The sequence below is a fragment of the Microtus pennsylvanicus genome, chromosome 10 (assembly GCF_037038515.1).
Source record: "Microtus pennsylvanicus isolate mMicPen1 chromosome 10, mMicPen1.hap1, whole genome shotgun sequence".
NCBI classification, from domain to species: domain Eukaryota; kingdom Metazoa; phylum Chordata; class Mammalia; order Rodentia; family Cricetidae; genus Microtus; species Microtus pennsylvanicus.
In genome coordinates, this window is record NC_134588.1 from 85742725 (window position 1) to 85767225 (window position 24501).

A 24501-nucleotide genomic window follows, 5' to 3' on the forward strand; every position below is an offset into this window, starting at 1 on the left:
ATAGAGCTTGGTGTCAAGGATTGTGATGCCTCTGGAAATTCCTTTATTGCACAGTATTGTTTTGGCTATCCTGTTTTTTTTTCCATATGAAGGTGAGTATTGTTCTTTCAAGGTTTGTGAAGAATTGTGTTGGAATTTTGATGGGAATTGCATTGAATCTATAGATTGATTTGGTTGGATTGCCATTTTTACTATGTTAATCCTATTTACCAAGAGCATGGGAGATCTTTCTATTTTCTGGTATTTTCTTCAGTTTCTTTCTTCAAAGATATAAAGTTCCTGTCAAATAGGTCTTTCACTTCTTTGGCTAGTGTTACCCCAAAATATTTTTTTGTTGTTTTGTTATTTTGTTTGTGGTTATTGTGAAGGATGATATTTATCTGATTTCTTTCTCAGTTTCTTTATCATTTGAATATAGGAGGGTTGTGATTTTTTTTAGTTGATCTTGTGTCCTGCCATATTACTGAAGGTAATCAGCTGTAGAAGTTCCCTAGTAGAGTTTTTGGGGTCACTTATTTATACTATCATATCATCTGCAAATAACAAAAGTTTGACTTCTTCCTTTACAATTTGAATCCTCTTAATCTCCTATTTTGTCTTATTGCTCTAGTCAGAATATTAAGAACTATGTTGAATAGATATGAAGAGAGTGGACAGCCTTGTCTTGTTCCTGATTTTAGTGGGATTGGTTTGAGTTTCTCTCTATTTAATTTGATGTTGGCTGTTGGCTTACTGTATATTGCTTTTCATTATTTTTAGATATGGTCTTTGTATCTCTGATCTCTCTAAGACCTTTGTTATGAAGGCGTGTTGATTTTTTTTATGCTTTTTGAGCATCTAATAAGATGATCATATGTTTTTTTTTTCTTTCAGTTTATTTATATGGTGAATTTCATTGATAGATTTTCATATATTGAACCATCCCTGCATCTCTGGGTTGAAGCTGACTTGATCATGGTGGATAATTTTTTTTGATATGTTCTGGGATTCAATTTGGCAGTATTTTATTGAGTATTTTTGCATCTATGTTTATGAGTGAGATTGGTCTGTAATTCTCTTTCTTGGTTGAATCTTTGTGTGGTTTTGGCATCAGGATAACTGTAGCCTCATAGAAAGAGTTTGGCAATGTTACTTCTTTTTATATTTTGTGGAACACTTTGAGGAGTATAGGAATTAGCTTCTTCTTTGAAGTTCTAGTATAATTCTGCACTGAAACCATCAGTCCTGGGCTTTTTGGTTGGGGGGCTTTTGATGACAGCTTTTATTTCCTTGCAGGTTATAGTTCTATTTAAATTGTTCATCTGGTTTTGATTTAGTTTTGGTATGTGGTACCTATCCAGAAAATTGTCCATTTCTTTTACATTTTCCAATTTTGTGGAGTACAAATTTTTGTAGTATGACCTAATGATTCTCAATATTTCCTCAGTGTCTGTTGTTATGTCACCCTTTTCATTTCTGAGTTTGTTAATTTGGATGTTCTCTCTCTGCCCTTTGATTATTTTGGATAAGGGTTTGTCTATCTTGTTGATTTTTCTCATAGAACCTGCTTTGTTTTATTGATTCTTTGTATTATTTTCTTTGTTTCTATTTTGTTGATTTCAGCCCTCAGTTATTTCCTGTCTTTTACGCCTCCTGGGTGAGTCTGCTTCTTTTTGTTCTAGAACTTTCCAGTTGTGCTGTTAAATCACCAGTGTGAGCTTTCTCTACTTTCCTTATGTGGGGATTTAGTAATATGAATTTTCCTCTTAGCACTGCTTTCATAGTGTCCCATAGGTTTGAGTTAGTTGTGTCTTCATTTTTGTTGAATTTTAGAAAGTCTTTGATTTCTTTCTTTCTTTTGTCCTTGGACCCAGGGGTGGTTTAGTACAGCACTGCTTAATTTCCATGTGTTTGTGGGCTTTCTGAAATTAGTGTTGCTGTTGAATTCTAATTTTAAACCATGATGATCTGATAAGATACAGGTGCTTACTCCAATTTTTTTGTAACCATTGAGGTTTGCTTTGTTACTGAGTATGTGAACAATTTTAGAGAAGGTTCCGTGAGGTGTTGAGAAGAAGGTCTATTCTTTTGTGTTTGTGTAGAATGTTCTGTAAATGTCTGTTAATTCCATTTGAGACATGATATCTGTTAGTTCTCTTATTTCTCTGTTAGGTTTCTGTCTGATTGAACTGTCCATTGGGGAGAGTGGGGTGTTGAAGTCTCCTACTATTAGTGTGTGGGGTTTGATGTGCAATTTAAGCTTTAGTAATGTTTCTTTTATAGATGTTCAGGATTGAGACTTCATTTTGATGGATTGTTCCTGTTAAGAGTATGAAGTATTCTTCTCCATCTTTTTTGATTGATTTTAGTTTGACATCTCTTTTGTTAGATATTAGGACAGTGTCACCTACTTATTTCTTAGGTCCATTTGACTGGGAAATCTTTTCTTAATCCTTTGCTCTGAGGTAATGTCAGTCTTTGAGGTTTAGGTGTGTTTCTTGTATACAGCAGAAGGCCGGATCCTGCTTTTGTATCCATTCTCTTAGCCTGTGTCTTTTTATAGGTGCATTGATATTAAGAGATATTAATGACCAGTTATTTTTCAGTGGTAGTGTGTGTGTGTGTTTCTCTTCTTTGGGTTTTGTTGGTATGAGGCTATCTGTTGCCTATGTTTTTGTAGGTGCAGTTATCTTTCTTGGCTTGGGGTTTTCCTTCTAGTACTTAGTATAGGGCTGTATTTGGGGATAGGTAGTGTTTAAATATGATTTGTCAAGTAATATTTTGTTTTCTCCATTGATGTTGATTGAAACCTTTGTCTGTGCTTGCATTCATGATCTCTTAGTGTCTGCAGCACATCTAGGTTCTGGCTTTCATGGTTTCCATTGAGAAGTCAGGCGCAATTCTGATAGGTCTAATTTTATATGTTACTTGACCTTTTTACTTTGCAGCTCTTAATATTCTTTATTTAATTTGTATGTTTTGTGTTTTGATTATTTTATGGCAAGGGAATTTTTTTTGATTCAATTTATTTGGTGTTCTGTAAGCTTCTTGTACCTTCATAGGAATATACTTCTTTAGGTTAGGAAGAATTTCTTCTATGATTTTGTTGAATATATTTCCTGTGTTTTCGAGCTGAAGTTCTTGTTCTTCTTTTATTCCTCTTCTTTTCATGGTGTCCCAGATTTCCTGGATGTTTTGTGTTAAGCTTTTTGTAGATTTAATGTTTTCTTTAACCAATGAATCAATTTCCTTTATAGTATCTTCAACCCCGGAGATTCTGTCTTCCATCTCTTATATTTTGTTGGTTATGCTTGCCTTTGTTGTTCCCATTCATTTACCCAGATTTTATATATCCAGAATTTTCTTGGTTTGTGTTTTTTTTTTGTATTGCCTCTATTTTAGACTTGAAGTTTTGAACTGTTTGTTTCACCTGTTTGATCGCTTTTTTTTGGTTTTCTTGAGTTTCTTTGAGAAATTTATTAATTTCTTCCACTTTTTTGTTTGCCTTTTCCTCCATTTCTTTTTGATCTATTTATTTTTTTAAGATTTACTTTATTTAATATATGCTTGTCTGCATGACAGAGGAGGGCTTCAGATCTCATTTTGCATGGTTGTGAGCCACTGTGTGGTTGCTGGGAATTGAACTCAGTACCTTTTAAAGAGCAATCAGTGCTCTTAACCTCTGAGCCATCTCTCCAGCCCTTCCTCCATTTTTTTAAGGAAACTTTTAATTTCCTCTTTAAAGGTCTCCATCATCTTCATAAATTGCTTTTAAAATCGTTTTCTTCTTTTTCTTCTGGGTTAGGATGGTCAAGTCTTCCTATTGTTTGATCACTGGGTTCTGGTTGCTTTTAGGGTTGTTGGATGAATTTAAACATTGGTACCTACCCATCTTTTCCTTCAGTTGATGCCAGCATTGTCTTTGCATCTTGGTTCAATCTTTGCAGTAACTGTCTGTATCTTGGGAACTGTTCTTGGTCTGCTCTGTACTGTCGCTGTCTGTGTCTCAGGAGTTTTGGTGCAGCCTACCTGCAGGAAACTCACCTGCTGACTGGCTATAGAAGTGAAGGCAGGTCCTGGAGGGGGAAGGAGTTTTGCCCCAGTATGAAGGTTCTATCGTGTGGGGTGTCCTGCTGGGTGGTTGGGGACTCACCTCTTGGTCCTCTCTTTGTAGTAGCAGGCTGTGTTTTAGAGTTCCACTAAGCTTTTAGGAAGGGGGAATAGGCAAGTTTGGGGGCAGAGTGGGATTTGTAGCTTTTGGGGTCCAGTGATTGGGATGGGAGTATTGGAGCAGCCTACCTGCAGGAAATTCTCCTGCTGGCTAGCTAGAGAAGCCGAGGCAAGTGGGGGAGGGGCCCAAGGTTTTGCCCTGGTATGGAGGGCTTAGAGAGTTCCGTGTCCTGCTAGGTGGCTGGTCACTTACCTCTTGTGAGTAGTAGCAGGCTGTGTTTCATAGTTCCAGTGAGGATGGGGGGTATAGGTGAGTTTGAGGGCAGGGTGGGATTTGTAGCTTTCAGGGTCTGATGGTTGTTATGGGGCAATTAACCTGTAATTCTTAATAACCTATGTAGCTTAAAGACCAAAGCTTCACATCATAAAAATAAGCAATCTTTAAACAGATGTGTAGCATTGGGACAATGGCCTCAAAATTGTAATGATATATATAATATCTTGATCAGAGGTAGAAATGTGTGTAGTACAATATGAGAAAAATATCCTTAATTTGTATCAATATACAAAATATTTTAAGTAGGAGTAGAAACATACATACAATATGGCAAAAAATTTTACATTTGTGTACAAAAATATTGTAAACAGAAATACAAACACACAATATGACAAATATAATTTTCAATTTGTATCAATATAAAAATTATCTTTGACAGGAATACAAAATAATTTTAAATATGTATTAAATATAGAATGCAAATTGTCTAAAACTAATAATTGCTAAAATAGTTTACAAGTAGATATACTAATCTACCATATTATACTATCCTATCTATTCCCCTTTCTTCTGCACCAAATGAGATTCCTGAGTCTACTATTATTTATTATTCTGCCCCCAACCCTATAATAACTTATAGCCAACCCTGAGAAAAACCAAAACCTATTCCTCCCATCTGTTGGGAGAGGAGGCGTCATTTTCTTAGAATTATTTCCAGCTGTCTTGGGGGCAATGATATCTCTATGGGATCCTGTAAAAAACCAAAACAACGTTTGGTGCCAGATGTACTGAGAATCCACGAGAGTCTGAGAGAGGTTTCAAAGAATTTATTTAGATGTATGTTAGGGGTAAACACTCACCGACTCAGGACAGGTTAGACGCCTCTGCGGTTGTGCTGCCCAAGGGGAAAGAGCACCACAAGCAAGCTGCCTGCTCCACTCTTACTGTGCAGGCCAGCGAAGAGCTAGAGTGAGAGACCCTTCCCCCTCAGCCTATCAGTTGTCCTGCAGCAGACAAGACCACGTCCTAGAGCCCTGGATCAAAATCCCATGAAAATGTTTGTTCAGTTTTTATATCTCATTTTCTTACAGTAGAATTCCCTCATGTCATTAACTACTTTTTCAGAATACCCTTAATGGCTATATACTTCTGGTCTCATTATTACAATGATTTTGATCACACATTTTCTCTGATTGTGCCAGTTCCACAAATAAAGCTGTGATAAGCCCCCCACTGCCCATCTCGTCCCTTCCATTGTCCCTTCCTCTCCTCCTCCACCTCCACCCTTCTTTCTCTTTCCTTCTCCCTCTCCTTTTTCCTATTTCATAGACTGAAACCCTCGACCAGTAGTTGTTACTCAGTTGTAATTCAGAGAGACTTCTTCCAGCACTGATTAAATGTGACCTTGTGACTTTTTGACCACACCCTGGCCCACACAGAGAGCTGTCATTTTACATAACTTCTAAAAATTCTCTAGGTCATTTTTTCCTTCTCTTTAATTTCTAATGTGTTTTGGGTTTAAATATATATTATTAGCTTGGTACTTTTTCTTTTGGAAATTAGTTCCTTTGGCCATTTAAGTTCTTGTCTGTAATCTGCGGGTTTGTTCTTGGTTCATGTGAGTTGTTTTCTATCCTATAAACAACTTCTTCTCATATTGTGACAATTTTATTTAATTTTTAATAAAGAGGGAATTGTTTTGGAGCTTTTGACCAGTGGAATTATTTTTTAGAATATTCTCCTTTTCTTTAGCCTTTGAAGTTTTTTTTCTGATTTCACTCACATGTATTAAAATTTTTAATACTATTTTTATATCGATATACCTCTTATCATGTGTATTTTTATTAAATTGAGAGGTAAAATATGTTTTCTAAATTATAAGCTATTTTCACTGCTTGTCAAGTGTTCGCTGGCCTTGACACCACTGTTTTGTGTTGTATTCTCTGGGAGGGGTGAATGTCTCAGTTTTAGCTGTGTCCCTTGTTGGGTGAGGACTTTAACTCTCGTGGCTGTGATATTTAAGCATCTAGTGGGGCATATTCTCAGTTGATTCTCCCTGTTTTTCTCCTGTCTTGTTCAGGAGTTTTTCACTTTTTATTTTTAACCTTCCAGGTTAACTTCAAGGTTACTTTTGTCAATTAAAAAATCACAATTGCTGGTGATTTTAGAGTTATATTCATCCTATATGATAATCTATATTATACATTGATACATTTCTAATATCACTTCTTACCATTCATAAACATGGCCCAACTTTTTTTAGTGGTTCTCTACAGTGCAATTTTGACATGTTTCTATTATAGGCCTGGGTTATTTATTTTTGACACTATCATGAAGCATATGCACATACATAATTTTTAAGCTGTTACAGAAACTGGTACATTTCTCCTTTGTTTTCTAACCAGTTTTGATATCCAGGAAGTGTTTTCTCTTGTGTGTTTATTTTGAATATGGCCACCTTCACACTTCTGGTGAATTTACTATAGCCACTTTGAATATATAAGAACATTCATAAGCCAGGAATGGTGTCGCATGCCTTTAATCCTAGCACTTGGGAGGCAGAGGCAGGAGAATATATGTGAATTTGAGGGTTGCCTGGTCTACAAAGCAAATTCCAAGTGAGCCAGAGCTATCCAGTTGTCTGGAAAACAAACAAAAAACCCACCAACCAACCAATAACAACAGAGCACATGCTACAGCTAGTACAGTGTCTGTACGTCTACACTCAGGATAAATAAGGATTGGGCTTTGAAGTCTTTCTGTAAATATGTTCTAGAATACAAATAAAACACTTACTAAATACTTACTTTTTTTTTTAGCTATTCCATTCTGATAAATAATGTGCTACTGTCATTTCATAGGAACTTAAGCTTTTGCTTTTGAATCATTATTGGGCCTCCTAATAGTAATCTTTCCTCACCTAACTGCCAGACTCTGATCCTGGAGGAGTTTTGTCTTGTTGTGGTAAATAAATGTAGGTTGAATAATTTTCCTCCCTCCGTTTTTAATTCTAGACAAGATATAGAGTTTATCACTGGCTTCCAGTGCTATCTTGGTTATAGCCCTAGGATCCAGAAGTCTTTCGTATATTTTAGAAGAATCTTTAGCCTTTCTGGACACGTTGAGTGCTTTGCTATGGGCACTGAGGCCACCTTGCTGCTGGCAGGGGTGCCCTTGAAACCCCTCTGATTTGCTCCCATGAGACCCCTGGCCAGTCAATATCCATTTGAAATCCTATATCTGGTAGATATACTTTGTGCAGGGCTCACGTTTTCTTTAACAATTTACAAAACAAACAAAAATAACAACAAAACTCAGGCATTTTTTTTTCCATTCTACACAGAGCAAAGCATCTTCCTAATGTTTAGGAAGACATTCCTGTCTAGTATGTCCTTCGGTCCTGTGCATTCCTAGGAAGCGCACGTGCTGACTGTGCGCATCGCCAAGGCTGTCGGTTAGCTGTAGCAATTCCTCTTTTTAAAAGTCTATTTCTGGAAACGATTTGATTCACTCTTAAACCAATATTTTGTGGCATGGTAGAAAGCTACAGTTATTTATAACTATTTACAATATAATTCAAGGAATATAGATAGTACATGCAAATACACATGTACACAAACACATATCCAACAAATGATGCAGTCTTTCAATGTCCAAAGAACTCGAATAGCATTCCAAATGACACGGTTAAAAGTTACATGTTTTATTTTAGACTGTCTAGATAATACCTTAGTTCTCAATGTTTCTAATTTTCAGAAATTCTTGATTTAAGAGGAATTATATTAATAATTACATTTTTATTTGAAGAATCATAAAATATGCTAAGTATATTGTTTTTTATTTTTGTGCATCTTTGGAATATTTATATTTATTTATATATATCATATTTGTTTCATCTATGAAATAAAATTTTTGGTAGAGTTCTAATATGCTGATTATGAATACTCTGAATTTAGTCAATTTGAATTTTAGAAAGACTAATTTTCTTTAGAATGATAGAACACAAGATTCCAAGATATATTATTATTACTTTCAAAATATATTACTTAGGATCAATAATTATATCTGGCATTCATTTTTATTTGAACCCAAATTTAAGTTTTATAATATGTTGTAGTTCTGTAAAACTTAATGAGTCTGTTTTGTTCATAGCCTAGAATTATGTAAATATCTAAAATTATTAACACTCCGTCCTGCTATTATGCTATAAAGGAATGTTGAAGACACCGTCTGTGGACATTGAGACAGCAGGGTGCTGTAACTGAGAATCACATTTTCACAGTGCATAAATTTAGCAAATTACTGCTGCAGTCTAGAAGCAGCAGGGATGAAAAATCAACAGCTTCATTACCTAACAGTTGGCTTGTACTTTATGGATACAACTAATCATTGTTTTTGAGGGAAATCATTTTTTATTAAAAATTGTTAGGGCCCATTTCCAAGGGAGTGTTATATAATATTATAAGTGAATGTCCCCTGCCTTCTGTCACAGCAGGGTTCTGGACTGAAGTTAATGTTTTCCCTCTTAGACATCTGGAATTATGGATTAGTACTTCACTGAAACAGTGTCCAACCTTTATAAGATTAAGTAGAAATAAGCTCGAGGTGTGTGAATATGACCCTTGCCAGCTTTGGGGCTAACCACTCTTTTCCTTGATTGAGATACATCAGTCAACTACAATCCTGCCTGGTTCCCGACATAGCTCTGCTCACTTTCATTACGATAATTGCGAGGTATCATGGTGAGCGTCCCCTTGGTGCTTTTTCCCCGGCTTTCAGAGTCAGTTCACATCCAGATGCTGCGGCTGGCCCACATTAGTGAGGCTTCCACCCTTGTTTTTATTACAATTTATGGGGAATTTCTATATATTCCAAAGTACAAGAGACATGGTGTTGAGAACCCCAAACTTACAGGACTTGCATGTAAGACTACATTCTGTCCTATGCTTTACCAATTTCCTGTTTTTCTACAGTACACTTGAGAGTTCCCCCAAGTTCCTCAAGAAACATTTTGAGACAGAACTTGATACCCAGATTTGCCTTTAATGACTGCAAAAGTTTAGTATCTATGTTACTAAATGAATGAATAGTTAGTAACTGGAGGAATGTCTTGTGTTGGCATTCTTGGCCATATTCATGATAAACACATTCTGAGACATCTGATACCGGTCTCTATTTTCAGGAATCCAATTCCTGATTACTTAAAGTAGAAAGAAAATGATGTGACATAGAGAGACATGGGCCAGTTCTCAGCTCGACAAACTCTTGTTGGACCATTAGTTCCTTAGGAAGAAATAATTGCTGTCTGTTTTCACTGAAGTCTCAAATTCAGAAGAATGATGCCATGGCAGTAGTTTCATACAGTGGTGCTATATTTGAAATATAAATTACTTTGTGTTCAGCCTGCAGTATCTTGGATACATTAGGCTACATCCATTGTAGATGCAGCAACTTTTTGTCCTTTGAAAAAGCAACAGTCTACCTATCTCTCCATTTTTAGAGATTGTTCTTGCCTTAGGCCTTTGAAGGAAGCATTAGTTCTATAAGCCTGGTTACCTCCCATAGCTTTTGGTGTGCAGTGTTGGCCCCATGGCAGTGGGTCAGCCCAGCACACTCATTCTCTCCCGACTAGAGACTTGCACCTGCGCTGGAACAGTTGCAGTTCATGTTGCTCAGAGCTGCTTAACTCTGATAACTCTTTGGAAATTTATGCAGACATTTGTCCTTTGTACTTAGACTGGACTGGGGACTTACAGATCTCCTAGTCCTTAGGAACTGTCATTGCCATTACATGAACCCTAAGAAAGAGTTTCCTCGTGTCCTTATATGAGTCTTTCTTAAGGTTTCTATTGATGTGAATCTTTTATAATGCCATCTTTCCATGTCTATCAAAAGGCCCCTCTAAGGATGCTTCTTTAGGATTGACAGTAGTCTGGCAGAAATATTTTGCACTGAAATCGGTAGTCTTGTGTTGGAGATGAGCGAGATGGATTTTAAATATGGGTACACATGAAGCTGTATAGTCATTTTTAAAAGGAAAGAGCATGTCCAGGTTTTATCTAACAGACTTGGATCAGTTGTGAACTTGCCAGTGGGCTTTAATGACATGACCTACTTTCAGCACTGCATGAATGATCAGTGGTAGTTTCAAGATGCAGGGCAGTTTTTTGTTTTTTGATAGATTTCTGTTTGTCTATGCATTATAGAGTCCTTTATCCATACCCACTTATTTGATTGAAAAGAATATAAACTTCTCTAATTTCACCCACAGTTAAAGACTGACCTTGCGTTGTCTTCTTATGATCAAACAAAGGACATGGATGTCTACCAGAAACAGCCTGTACATTCTTCCTAAACCTGCCAGAGAGGCTTCCCTAGTATAAACTTCTCTAATTTCACCCACTGTTAAAGACATGGATGCCTACCAGAAACAGCCTGTACAGTCTTCCTAAACCTTCCAGAGAGGCTTTCCTAGTGAATATGTTGATGAAAACTGAGTAAACCGATTAAACTAGCTATACAACAAGTCGTATGCTTGAGATTACTACAAAATAAGCATAATAGAACATGAATATTATCTTCTAGTTGTTTGCCATTTTGTTTTTCACTGTCCTTAGACAGCACATTTGATTTGCCCTCTGACAAATTGAGATTTAGAACTTTGCCAGGCAATGATGATGGCAGGTGGATCCCTATGGGTCTGGGGACAGCTTGATCTACAGACTGAGTTCCAGGATAGCCAGGGCTACACAGTGAAACAGTGAAATCCGAGAGAGAGAGAGAGAGAGAGAGAGAGAGAGAGAGAGAGAGAGAGAGAGAGAGAGAGAGAGAGACTATTAAAAGCACTGGCTACTTTTCCAGAGGTCCTGAGTTCAATTCCCAGCAACAACATAGTGGCTCACAACCATCTGTAATGAGATCTGGTGCCCTCTCCTGGCATGCAGGCATACATGCAGGCAGAACATTGTATACATAATAAATAAATAAAATTTGTATAAAATTCTTTTACAAAATGAACTGAAGAACTGATGTTTCATGGCTACTAACCATTTATTTGTTCATCAAAATAATAATAACAACAACAATAATAGTAGTAGTAGTAATAATAATAACCTCAATAATTTAAAATAAAACAATGTAGAGTATTACAGATAAATGTTAACCTTTCGTCTATATCACACATAAGACATGGGAAAGGAATTTTTACTCTGAAATGTTTATTCATGTTTCTAACTACTCATTGCTTAGTTCATTAATTGTTTTTTAAGATCTTGATGGCATTTATTGGAGAATTTGACAGTGATATGAAAAGATTTTTAGTTGTCATAGAATACTGGTAAGTCAGTCTAATAATGGAAAGAGATGATTAAAATATATTTTAGCTATTTAAAACTGTTTTTCTGCCACAAAAGTATTGAAATTCACTTTGATCACAGATATCAGTGAGTATATAGTTAGTTCATTTTAAATTGAAATGATCTTCTCTAAATTATTAGAGTAGATGTTAAGCTATTTAAATATTAAGTACTTTGTATAAAATATAATTATTATAGGAACAAACTCCTAAAACCATATTAATTCATGTTTCTTTTTTACTAATAATTAAAAAGTACAATAATATGTTACAAAGAGGCCCAGAGTGCACACTAAATAAGATGAAAATGCTTTTGAGGTCTGCTGGTGAAAGGGAATAACCAGTTCATAATACTATGTTGAATTGATGGATTTTTACAACTTCTTTATCATAGTTGATTTTATTTCTTAAGGAAATCTTAAAGAATATGAAAAATTATTTCCCCTTTATCCTCATGCTTAAATAATGTTACATGCAAAATATTATTTAAAATGATTTTGTCATGAGTAAGAAATTTATTTTATTTATACTAATTTGAGTTTTTTTTTTACTAAATCATTGCAAAGACTGTCGACCTTCTAACAGTAGTATTAGTATTAATTTTTCTAACCATGCATGATCCATTTAACTCCACAGTAGCTATAGCTTGCTTGCCTTGTTTTTTCCCTGAAATTAATACAAGACGTGCACAGAAGCACCGTGGACATGTGCTCCACCTAGCTGGAAAGCAGAACAGCTTCCGTTTAATCACTTGTTGATGTTCTATGACTCCACACACGGATGTATGACTTCTCTGAACTTTCTATGTTGAACGTGCACCCTTGGTAAACTACTTGTTTTCTCCCTGCCTGCTCTTTGATGAAGCCAATTAGGAATAAAGGGAAACAAGGGGTAGGCAAACATTGCGGTGTTCCTTCATCTGTCTGGGAATATTTCAGCCAAAAGTTTATTTTGGGAAAAAATAAACTATAATGCACACACACACACACGTGCACGCACATACATGCACACACGCACACACACATACACACACACACAAAACCACACAGACTTTGGCTGCAAATTATTCTGCAGTGATGTTGCCTGTTCTTGACCGTGTCTGTTCTGGTGTGTACAGTGCTATCTACTCATGCATGTGTTTGCAGAGTCTTGTCTGTGTGCTTGTTCATCACCTAGTTCATTCATCTTCTCATGGTTTAGGTTAAACCTATTCAAGTAAATAAGAATTTATGGGTATGACTGTTAGCTGGAAAGCCCTTCCTTACTTCAAGAAGTCTTCATTCCAAACTGCTTCTCTTGGTATTTCTCATTAGGGTGACATGCTCAGTCAATCATTCTCCTCAATGCTACCTGGTTACATAGGCCCTTCCCAGGCCTTAGAGAACAATTTACCACTCTGCCTTTCAATTCTCTTGGATTGAAAATGGAAACATTTAATATAAATGGCCTTGTGAGGAACTGTATTATCTCCATCCTTCTTACCGAATGAACAGAACAAAGACACAAGTCTCTTTCTTTACCTGTCCCACATATTTTGATGGAAAGGAAATGTCAAAAGTACCAAAATTTAACATAATAAAACATCAGTAGTAGAAGAGCCTCACCATGGGAAGTTATCATATACTTTAAAGCCAATGTTATCTAAGGTAGCTGAAATACATAATTTTTGTTTCCCAGTTTGCCTTCTCACTGACAGAATACCCATAATTCTTGTTGGTTATTTTCTCTCCAAAGTTACTTTCTGGGCCATTGGTGACTACACTGTCTGTTGTTCTCAACCACTGTCTTAACCACCTTCTTTAAAAATGTAATGTTGAAGGCACATAATATTGAAGATGACTCCAGGATGAACCCTGAGTTTGCAGACCGACTGAAGCAGCTGGACAAGGAAGCCTCTTACTATCGCGATGAGTGCGGCAAGGCTCAAGCAGAGGTGGACAGGTTGCTGGAGATCCTCAAGGAGGTGGAGAATGAAAAGAACGACAAAGATAAGAAGATCGCAGAGCTTGAGAGGTGAGTTCTGTGTCCTTAGCTTTGTCAAGGGTGAGCAAATACTGCTAGCTTGGTATACATTCTGAGTTGTGATGGATTTGAAATGTAAACTTTTATACCCATACCATAAATTAAAAGGAAGTTGTGTGTGAGGAATATAGCTGGACAGGCAAGGGATGCTGTTGTCTTCCTGTGGAATACTACAGAGGCACGTGGTTTCTCTTCGGAGGGACTAAGGACCTCTTCAGTGTCTAGGAAAACAGTGTCTAGCTTTCTTGAGGGCCATCTCTGATCTGGTACTTGTGCCAGAAAATAAGCAAAAATTTGGGTTTTGGACTATCACTTTCATTCTTTTCCATTAAAGATAACATTTGTGGTTTTGGTTTGTCACAAGTAGAAAGAATATGGAGAAATATAGTTGGAATTTCTTCTTTCAAAATAAGAGGAAGGGGGCCTCATGCTTTTTTTTGGATGTCTTTTGGCACACCACACAAATTATTCCTTGAAATTTATCTTTTAAGAGAATCTTAGAATATTTGGAAAAATTAATGGAATTAAATCTGCTTGAGTAGAGTCTAAAACAGGCTTCCAGTGTCTTTAGATTTTGAGATAAACCATACCTATATTATATTAATGTGTAGCCTGGTCACTAAAAATAAGCTTATTGCTAATGCTTTTTCCTATACTTCTCTAAGAAAAGGACTTTCTGAACACTATTACGTAGCTCTGTATAACCTCCGAGGCCTTCTCATTGGTTCTGCAATAAGGTGGAATTTGTTTTCCTAGATTCAGTCCATATGGAAGAGATCAGCCAATTTTGAATAAATCAGCGAATGTTGGCCAGCTTGGCCAGAGACACTTGGGGGGTACTACAGGGCTTCAAGACGTGTGCAGCGTGGTCGCTGTGGCCTTACAAGAATGATAATGGGCTTTTGCTAAAGAAAGACCTGAGTTCAGATTTTGCTTTTGCAGTGTGCCAGCATTGTGGCCTTAAATCCCGTGAAAACCGAATTTCTACAATCAATTAAAGTATATTCTGTTTTTCTTCCACCCAGTTTTCATATAAGGTGCGACACTAACCTCATTATGAAGAGCAGAATAACCAAACAAATGAATTTTCAGGATTAAGTGATGGTATTGAATGGCCAGATTATCCACTGTTGAATTTCAGCAATGTTTTCAGTATTATATTTGACTATCCAGTCTCCGAATTTATGAATGGTTCTTTTAATAATCTTAGCCTTTTTTGTTGATGCTGTAATTAGGTTTGATATGGTGTGACTAATTTTAGCACCTTGAGGCAGAGTTCTTTTTTAGTGAGGTAACTATGCAAGCTTACATCTTCAAGGGCGCAGGCTGGCAAGATGGCTTAGTAGATAAAGGTGTCTCCCACTAAGCCCAACTTGGATTCCTAGGACCCACTTAATCAAAAGAGGGAGCTCTGTCCTCTGATCTTCAAACACATGCTGTGGCACAGATATGTCTCTTTCCCCATACACATGAACGCATGCGTGCAAAAGAAAAATTGAAAGCATAATAAAAATTAAGAAGAAATCTTCAAGGGCTTTATTTTAATCTTAAGGTGTGGGAATGTTCTGCCAGTCTCCTGGTTCTTAAAAACCTTGGACCACAGTTAATTTTAGATATATCTATCCACGTGGCTATTTGGAATTATATTTCAGAATCAGTCTTTCTGAAGAAGAGGACGCTGGTATGAGGTCACAAAGAGCTTAGGACCATGTAGTCTTGTTACAAGCTAGACATTGAAAAGTTTGGTCATTGATCCTGTGCTCAGAGATGAGCAGCCATAGTGTAGATTCCTGAACTTCTAGTCTACTCCTCTGCGAAGCAGCACTCAATGGATGATGCCCTAGACACCACCAGCAATTATAATCATAGCCATAAAGTATATATATTTTATGACCATTGTGCACCAGATACTCTGCTGAGTACGTAACCTGGAGTATTGTATTTGACTTAATCTTACTCACAGAAACTATCATGGTCCCCATTTTATATATGAGGAAGCATGAATTATACAAATCCAGTAACTTCCCAAAGATGATAGTGCTCAGAAGAATTAAGATCGGAATTAAATCCTAGCCACCGAGAACAATTCCTTAACTCGTTAGGTAGCACCGAAGTCATACGGGAAGCCAGAGGGTCCTCCCTGAGCAGGCCTTGCAGCCACCAGAGCCCTGCCTTTTTGTCATTGGTCTCCACGAGAGGAAACTGATGCTCTGCACGTCCAGAAGGCATTTTTCTGCATTAAAGCAGTTCCTGAGACCTGTTACTGAAAATCAGGGTCAGCTCCTATAAATATCGACATATAAATGGCTTAATTATCTAGTTGGACAAACAGGTCTTAGTTGGGCTGTGTAGCCATTAAATCTTCACAAATATTCACAGTTTGATTTCTTCAATATGGAAGGCATTAAAGCCGCAGTGATTTTACAGGCATTTATCTTTATGTACTTTCTGCACGTTTTCTTTATCTCTGCATTTGCCTCTCCTTAAAGCTGATGCCTCCCAGGCACTGTAATTCATAAAACATGTGTTAGGGCTTGACTGTCCCATGTTTCTGCCTGCCTGCATCTTGGGTCCAGCAGCAGAACACAGTCTGGGAAATGTCTGAGCCCTTGCCTAGTCCGGGCCCCTAAGGAGATGGAGTTGGAGATCCAGAGGGAACTGTCCTGGGAAAAAGCGGGTTTAGCCTTAGCCTCTTTCTGAAGCATTATCTGCTGGGTTGCATGTGTATTCATCCCACCAGAGCGTCTTCCTCGACTTTGTCAGGCAGCTCTCTTCACATCAGTATCTCTGTCTGCTGGCTGAAACTACAAGATTCGTACCTCATAATGTTGAGAACTAAATTTCTTAGTATTATGACATATATCTCCATTTCGGAGTCATGGAGAGTGCTTGCAATTAAGTTTGTGAGTTTGAAAACCAAAATATTGAACTTGAAATGAATTTGTGGTCTCTGACTTGTAACATGACCTACCGGAGCAAAGAGTCTTTCTGAAGCAGCTCATGTTCTAAAATGTCCCAGAACTTCTGTCACATGCAACACAACAGTTGAGGTTAAGAATGACTCTGATGCCCTGGCACTGGCCAGCTTCTCTCCCAGAGGGTGGGTTTTTTTCTTTTTCTTGTTCTGTTCATCCTCTCATTTTCAAAAGTTTCCCCACCATGGCTATATTCTGCATAGCATCCAGCTGGCGTTTCTGGTGAACTTAGCCCTTCAGTTCCACAGGAACGCTGCTTCTCCTCAGCCGTTATAGATTCAGTCTTTAAGGTCCATGCTATGTCTCAGTTGATGGGCACCTCCCGTGATGAACTCCAGGATGCTCGTGTTCCAGCTGGAAGCTTCTGTCTCAACTGTAGGATGCTCTGGAGGAGTTGGCCACAGGGACTACCTGGAGCATACCTGAAAGTTGGTCAAAATCAGGCCGATGTCTTGGCTCTGTTGTGATGTCAACTGTCATGTAGAATACACAGCTGAGCAGAGGACCCAATGTTGGAGGCAGCGAAACGCATTGTTCCTCTGTGTTAGCGCTCCTCACAGTCTCAAGGCTTTACTGAAATTCGTAGTTAATCCGTGGTGGCTCACGAAGGAGAGAGGTTAATCGAGTCTGTCAAGCAAGGCCTTCTGCTGCTGGCCTTGTATCCCACCCATGGGAAGGAATCGGTTGGGTGACCTTTAGCACAATTATCTTAAATCTGCTAGGGATTTTCCTAGTGTTTGTTCAGAGCTCAAACTGAGTCCTCAGCCACATCCCTCTAGATGATGGAGGGGCACCAGGGTCCCTGGAGGCTGCACTCATAAGACATAACATCAGAACGGAAGACAAGGTACCGCTGAATTATCTGGACTGAGGGCTAATGCCATCAGACATTTGGACATTGAGAGATTGTTTTTGGTGCCTAGCAGACCCTTATCTAATGTTGAGAAAGAAACTTATTTTCTCTTCTGATTTTTTCAATAATGTGCTGACACACATTAGTCCTTGATGCCTTTCAGGACTCCTTTTGAAATGTTATAGCTTCCAGAGTATGGTAACGAATTCTAAAGGCCTCACAGTAAAGGGGCAATCTGGTAGGTCTACTTATTTTGATACTCACGTTTTTTTCCTTTTTGAGTAATTTTGTTTTCCCTTGCAATTGAAGAAATGTTTTAAAATTATTTGGGGGATTTGTTTCTCTTTATGTGTATTGATCTTTTGCTTGCTTGGATGTGTATGTACCACATGCACACCTGGTACCCAAGGAGACCAGAAGAGGCATCAGATCTCCTGGAATTGGGGTCACAGATGGTTGTGAGCCACCATGTAGGCACTGGGAAGTGAATCCGTGTCCTCTGGAAGGGAAGCCAGTGCTCTTAACCACAGAGCCATCTCTCCAGCCTAAGAAATTTCTTTAAAACAAGTAGCAAGTGGCTAAACACCACATAGTGACCCTTTGAAAGGGTCCCTTGGAGAAGGCTGCTGCATCTTAAATATGTGCTAGCTGTTCTGGCTAGGGATTTTCTACCCTTTGGCCAAGGTCCTCAGCTTAATTGCCTAGGATTCAGAAGGATTAGGAACGGCAGGTGCCCTTTGGTGCCGTAATCCCCGCGATGACCTGACTTGGATAAGTGGTCCATATGTGATCCTAAAACACCTGACCTGAGGGTCTGGACTGCGAAGCTTATTAAAGCTGCATTCTCACCATATGTGCCCTTTAAAGTTTTCTCTGAGTTTTAACATTGTAGTTTGTGGCAGGCTTTCTCGGACCGCCAACCCCCAAACCATAGCACAGAGACTTATTACTAATTATGAGGGCTCAGCCTTATCTTATGCTTGTCCCACCAGCTCTTATAACTTAATTTAACCTGGTCCTTTTCGTCTACACTTTGCCTCAGGGCCTTTCTTGCATTCTGCATGCCCTACTTCCCTGCTTCCTACACGGCTGCTGGCTGGTAGCTGGCTGGTTGGCCTCTGGTGTCTCCTTCCTTTCTCCCTTATTCTCTCCTCTCCTGAGCGAGGTTCCACCTCCGACAAACTCATTCTGCCTGCCAGGCTTATCCCTGTACTGTCTAGCTACTGGCCATTCAGAATGTTATTAGACCAATCAAGTGCCTTGGGCAGGCAGTGTAAACAAATGTAACACAGCTTTACATAGTTAAACCAATGCTGCATCAATGAATGCAACACATTTTTACAAAGTTAAAGTAACATTCCGCAAGAGTAGTCAACATTGTTTTTGTTTGAAATGTTTTAGGTTAGACTTTATCCTAAGCATTTATTTTTCCTTCTTATGTGGTGTCCTTATGACTGTATCACAACACAAATTGGCAGGGCTCCCGTGGGCAGCCAGCTGGCAGGTGTTGCTTTTGTGTGTCCACTTTGTTTTTCAAAGGGCATTTTACAGGCTAACAAAACAACTACTACATGCTTCTCTCTTAACTTGGAAGATGATCACAGCTTTCCCTGCTAATCTTTCCTTCCCACTAGAGATGCTGTTCTGACTGGTTAGAGGGGCACGTTAGAAGTCCCATACAAACAAGTTAACAAGCATCTGGATATTCTCAGTGGCAAAGTCAGATCTTGTTTTCTTAACGGGAAGGAATTGAGGCCGATGGGAAGGAGGTGCCCTATCACCAGCCTTCCTCACAGGGCCTTTTCTCACTGCTGGACACAGCATCCTGTAAGCATTTACTGAGAATCTTTGAGCCAAAATCCAAATTGCCTAGCTCCTTTGGGATTTAGGAGTGAAAGAAAATGTCTCCAAGGATGCAACTATCCAACCTGCTATTCAGATAAATTTTGTGTGACATCACAGCTTACTGCTAGACCTTAGTGATTTCAGGATTTTTTTTTTTATTTTTTATAGCAAATAACGAAAACTTATGGGCACACAGGAAGGTAGGAAGGTAGACTTTCTCTGTCAATATTCCTTAAAAAAATAAAATAAAATGTGGCCACTGTATTGAGGCAGGAACGGCCCTCTGGTTGCCGCGCGTGCTGGTGTGATTACGTGTGTGAGAGCAGATATGGATTTCTATGCATGATATACAACAGAACAGCCTATGGTGTGAGCCCAGGGCTTTGGAGGGGGGCGGGGTATATCAGATAAAACTTGCTTTATTATCCTTCACTTGGTTATAAAACCTGCTAATGTACCATCTGTTGGCTGTATGTTTAAATCTAATGCTTCTCCTTCCTTTTATTCTCTTTTGCTACCCTTTTCTTTCTGCTTGTCTCCAAACCGCTGCTCTCACCCTCGCTCGCTCCAATCAGCTTGACTCTCAGGTCAGTACTCTCGGTTTTCCTCTCCCCGCCTCCCTCCCGAGCTCAGCTCGCTGCTTGCCTTTGTTTAGTAAGCGAGACCGTTGGACCTTTTCACCAAACTAGGCTGCATGAGGACACGGTGTGGATCTGGGGAAATAAACAATACAAGATGCTAAGTGCAGCTTGGAGTGAGAGGGTTCCTCCCTGCACGGGTGACGTCATGGCTGAGTGGACTAGCTCAGACCAAGCCAACTGGACCCCATGCCCAATAAATCACTGTGTTTGCAAAGGTCTATAGGACTCCCTTAATGTCACTTTTGAAAACTATTGGTGTGTTCGTTACATAGTGTACATACATGCTACTTCTTGTCATTGTTTCAGTTTTGACTTATTAGTTTCATTTTTTATCAGCTGGGCATTATGCTTTAATCACCCAAGGCAAAGGACTTAGAAGCAAGTATAAAAGTGGATTTATTTTTGACTGTGCACCCGAAGATGAATAAGGAAAGTAGACATTATGTTTGAAAAATCTATCCCAGCTTTGGATTCTTCTACTGTCAATGATTTTCCCTTTCTCAAGTCGAGGATTTTTTTTGTCTAGTAATCCATGATAATTTAATGCAATTAATAGTGAAATATTTAATCTGACAGTGACTTCTTTATCATTCAAACTATGATTTTGATAAAGGTTGCTTACTGTGTGGTTTGGGGCTGTGTTGACTTCAAAAACATAAAACAAAACGAAATGAAAAGGGCAGCCCCAAGTTTGTGGTTGGTATAGTTACTCTTTTGAGAGACAAGCTTTATCTACTTCTCCTCTTTATGGAGGCTCTCCAGTCTATCTGTTCTGTGCCCTAAGCCACCAGCCTTCACCTCAGCCGCTGATAGTTTCAAAAGGAGGCCTCCTGCTCACATCCGGGTCCAGTCTCAGCACTAGCTCCCAGCCCTGGTGGCTCTCAGGGCTGAATAGTCTGTGGTTCTCAGGTACCACACAAGAACTGCCTGAACTTCCTCAGACCGCAAGAAGCTCTGGTCTTAAAAGCTTTGCTTCAGAGCTCTGTTCAGAGTCCATAGCTCAGCCCTACGACAGGCGATCTCCAGAGAGTCAGTGGTTCCTCGTAGATCCCACAGTGGGGCAGATGGGTGAACCTATTTGCAGAATCACACACTTCACAATGGGAGGTGGGCAGGAGGCTCAGCCACTAGCATCCAAGCCTCCCCTCCCCACCCACCCTCCTGGGCTTGGACTCAGTCACGAAGCTGTCAGCTTTTCTCCCTGCCTACCTTTTTATTTTCTTACGTTTTCTTTCTCCCTTTTGCTACCCTTGATCTACACCCTTAGATATTAAGCCTTTGCGACAGGGCCTCCTTTGCTGACATACCTCACTCCCTTTGCCTGGGCCTTCCATTTTTTACCCTCATTTTGTATCAGTAGCTGCAACAATCTACTTGGTTTTTCTCTCATTCATAGTGTATGAACATGGACTGTTATCTGCAGTATGGTACAAGGCTGCCGTGGACAGGAATTTGGAGTAATTAGCAAGTTTCTAGGTAAAGGGCAGTGTGCGCTGATTTGCTTGGTAAAAATATAACTGCCAAATTTAATAGATAAACTGTATAGTCTCAATTGAGGTCCAGATCATTCCAATACCATTTAAACCCATCTCTTCATTGAATCTGAAGGAGAAAATGGGCCATCGTTGTGATGTTTACTTTTTAGTATAGGAAGAATTGTACCAGCCCTGAGCTTATGGAGAGGAAGAATTCTGTGAGGACGTGGATGTCTTTCTTAAGCTGTGGCAACCTTTCAGAATGAGCTATGCCCCTCCTGCTACTACTTCCAGTTTACCAGTCAAAATGAGATGAAATGGAACAGTAGAATTGGTTGTGGGATCTTTGGGCCATATGCCGTGTTTGTGTGTGTGTGTGTGTGTGTGTGTGTGTGTGTGTGTGTGTGTGCATGTGTGATGTGTGCATGCACACATACAAATATGTGGATGTATATATACACCGTTGGATTTTAAATACATCAAGTCTGACCTCTCCGAGCTTAGGAGTTTGTGGTCTGCCGTCTGTGTTTCCACCTCTCACGTCTGAAATGTTAATAACATTTGGACATTTCTACGTGCTCCGAACTCCACGAGAGATCCTCCGCTGCAGAAGCCTTCACAGATTACCTCATTTCCTTTCTAAGCTCTTGTGCTTAAGCCCGGGTGGACAGGTTAGATTTGGGTTTGGTGAAGTGCGCATGTCATAGTCCAACCCTGTTTGGGTCTTCACTGCAGTGGACACATGTTCTGTGCAGAGTCGCTTTGCACACAAGGCAGTGGGAAGAGGAGAGACTTAGCAGGATCCTTGTATTGTACTCAGGGGCAGGTTTTTGTAAGATTTGCTCATTTCTAGCCTGTGACTTATGACAGATCAGGTTATTGTGATAAATGCATCCAGGAGTTGACTAAAAAAGAAACAGTCCTTTGGGATGCAGTTCAAGCTCCTGCCAAAGTATCAACCAAATAAAGCCAGAAAGCTCTCCCAGCTTCCCCCTTCCTTTGGATCCTTTCTTAAATATTTGCCTGTTTGGGCTTTAGTGTCCCCTCGCAGAGAGGAAGGAGTTGATTTGGAACAAATCTTATCGGATCTGCCGTGCATATGGGCATCATGTGTTCTACGAATATGCTGTGGGTGACAGACATCACACATCTCCTTGTGAATGGTTTGAACTGATGGCTGGTGTCTGGCGGCAGGCGTAAGTCATTGCTGCAGTGTTACTTCAAACCTTTCTACCCAAATAAATTATTTGTGACATTTCTCCCAACTGAGCACCGTGCTCTCGCAATCCCTTGTTCTTCTATCAAAAGATGAAGTCACCGTTCCCAGACCTCAGAGACCTACTGCTTAAGACATAAAATGAAAACCACCTAGCTATCCTTTTACTGTCCCACAATTTGCTAGAGTCAATTCTTTGTTTCATTGTCTCCTTAAAATCATAGGGAGCATCTACCATGTGCTGGTCCCAGTTGTATGTAGAAAATAGCTGACAAAAGCGGCCTACCACTGAAGACTGAGATTCTTCTTCTTAACGCTTATGGTGCAGGTTGATAGTTATTGTAGTAATAATAATAACAGAAACAGAAAAAAGAGGAATAGTACCTATAGATAATACTCACCATGTGCCGATGCTGAAATGATAATGTTTGACTTAGTAGCCTCTTTTTATTACCACTTTTTTTTCTTTATTGTGTTGTGTTTTTTATTAGGTCACCCAAAAATAATATTGCCAAAAGTCATTAGAAACATAGACATTTAGAGGCTGAAACTCATGGAAAACAGAAAGATCCACATAATATTCCTGCTTGCTGTTTCACTTCCTTTAGACCCAATTTATTTATTTATTTATTTATTAAAGATTTATTACCACTTTTAAGATTGGGACTGTAATCTCTTCCATGTCAGAAAAGAAGAAACTGGCGTTCATAAAAGCTGAGTACTCACCAGTGTTAACATAGCCAGTGAGTAAGTGTTGATTTTCTTTCCCAGCAGATATTTTTTCTGACTTCCACGACTCCAGCCAAAGTTACCGTTGGAACAGTTCTAAGAAGTCCCTCAGTTAGGAAAGCTGGACAGTTCTGTCCCATGCGCCGTTTCCCCAAGCATGGTGTGTAGAGAGTGTATGCCAGGGCCCTTGGGAGAATGGACCTGTCTACTGTGCAGCTGGTCTCTGCCTTTGTGTGGAGCTTAGGGGGGTCATCTTGGCCCTACCACCTCTGGCCCAGCATGGATGCTGCTCTTCCAGTTCCTAGCCATGTGGTACTTCTTCCAGTAGCTTTCACCTGATCTTCAAGCATCTTTTCAAGGACCACAGTGTTTTTCCCCAGGCCAGAGATGTTCTTGAATGTGTGCTCTTGAAGGAAAGACCTTCTATTAGCTTTCTCTCCCTTTTCTTGGTCGCTTCCCTCATCGTCATGAGTTCTCAGTTGGCTGTGTTAGACACTAGACTGGAAACCCAAAGGAAAGAAATATTTTTCAATCAAGCCAGGCATTTGAAAATTCAAGAAAAACAAACCACAGACAAAATGGTGGCAGGGGGAATCTCTGTCCAAGCTACTTCTTTCCTCCCCTCACTTCCTTTGTTTCTTATTTCCTCCTCCCTTCCTCCCTCCCTCCCTCCCTCTCTCCCTTCCTCCCTCCCTTCCTCCCTCCCTCCCTCCCTCTCTCCCTTCCTCCCTCCCTCCCTCCCTCCCTCCCTCCCTCCCTTCCTCTCTCCTTCCCTCCCTCCCTTCCTCCCTCCCTTCCTCTCTCCCTCCCTCCCTCCCTCCCCTCTTCCTTCTGCTCTTCCCTTTTTGATTTCTCATGAACTATTCTTGGGAGTTCTTTTATGATGGAATATAGCAACAAAACACACGTGACCTCTTTGCTCACTGGTTCAAAGGCCAGCACATCCTATAAGGAAGGATTTTGGT

General features: G+C 39.4%; 1 protein-coding gene across 19 annotated transcripts in view; it reads left to right on the plus strand.

The window, feature by feature from the left end:
- Erc2 (ELKS/RAB6-interacting/CAST family member 2) overlaps window positions 1-24501 on the plus strand; it is an 885961-nt gene that overhangs the window by 433154 nt on the left and 428306 nt on the right. For all 19 annotated transcript variants that reach the window (XR_012912096.1, XR_012912099.1, XR_012912100.1 and 16 more), the window contains one exon: window positions 13600-13793. Coding sequence is in view for 13 of the 19 variants with exons in the window: in XM_075988882.1 (XP_075844997.1) it covers window positions 13600-13793 (194 nt within the window). In the remaining 6 variants the exon portion in view is untranslated. The remainder of the gene's footprint in view (window positions 1-13599; window positions 13794-24501) is intronic.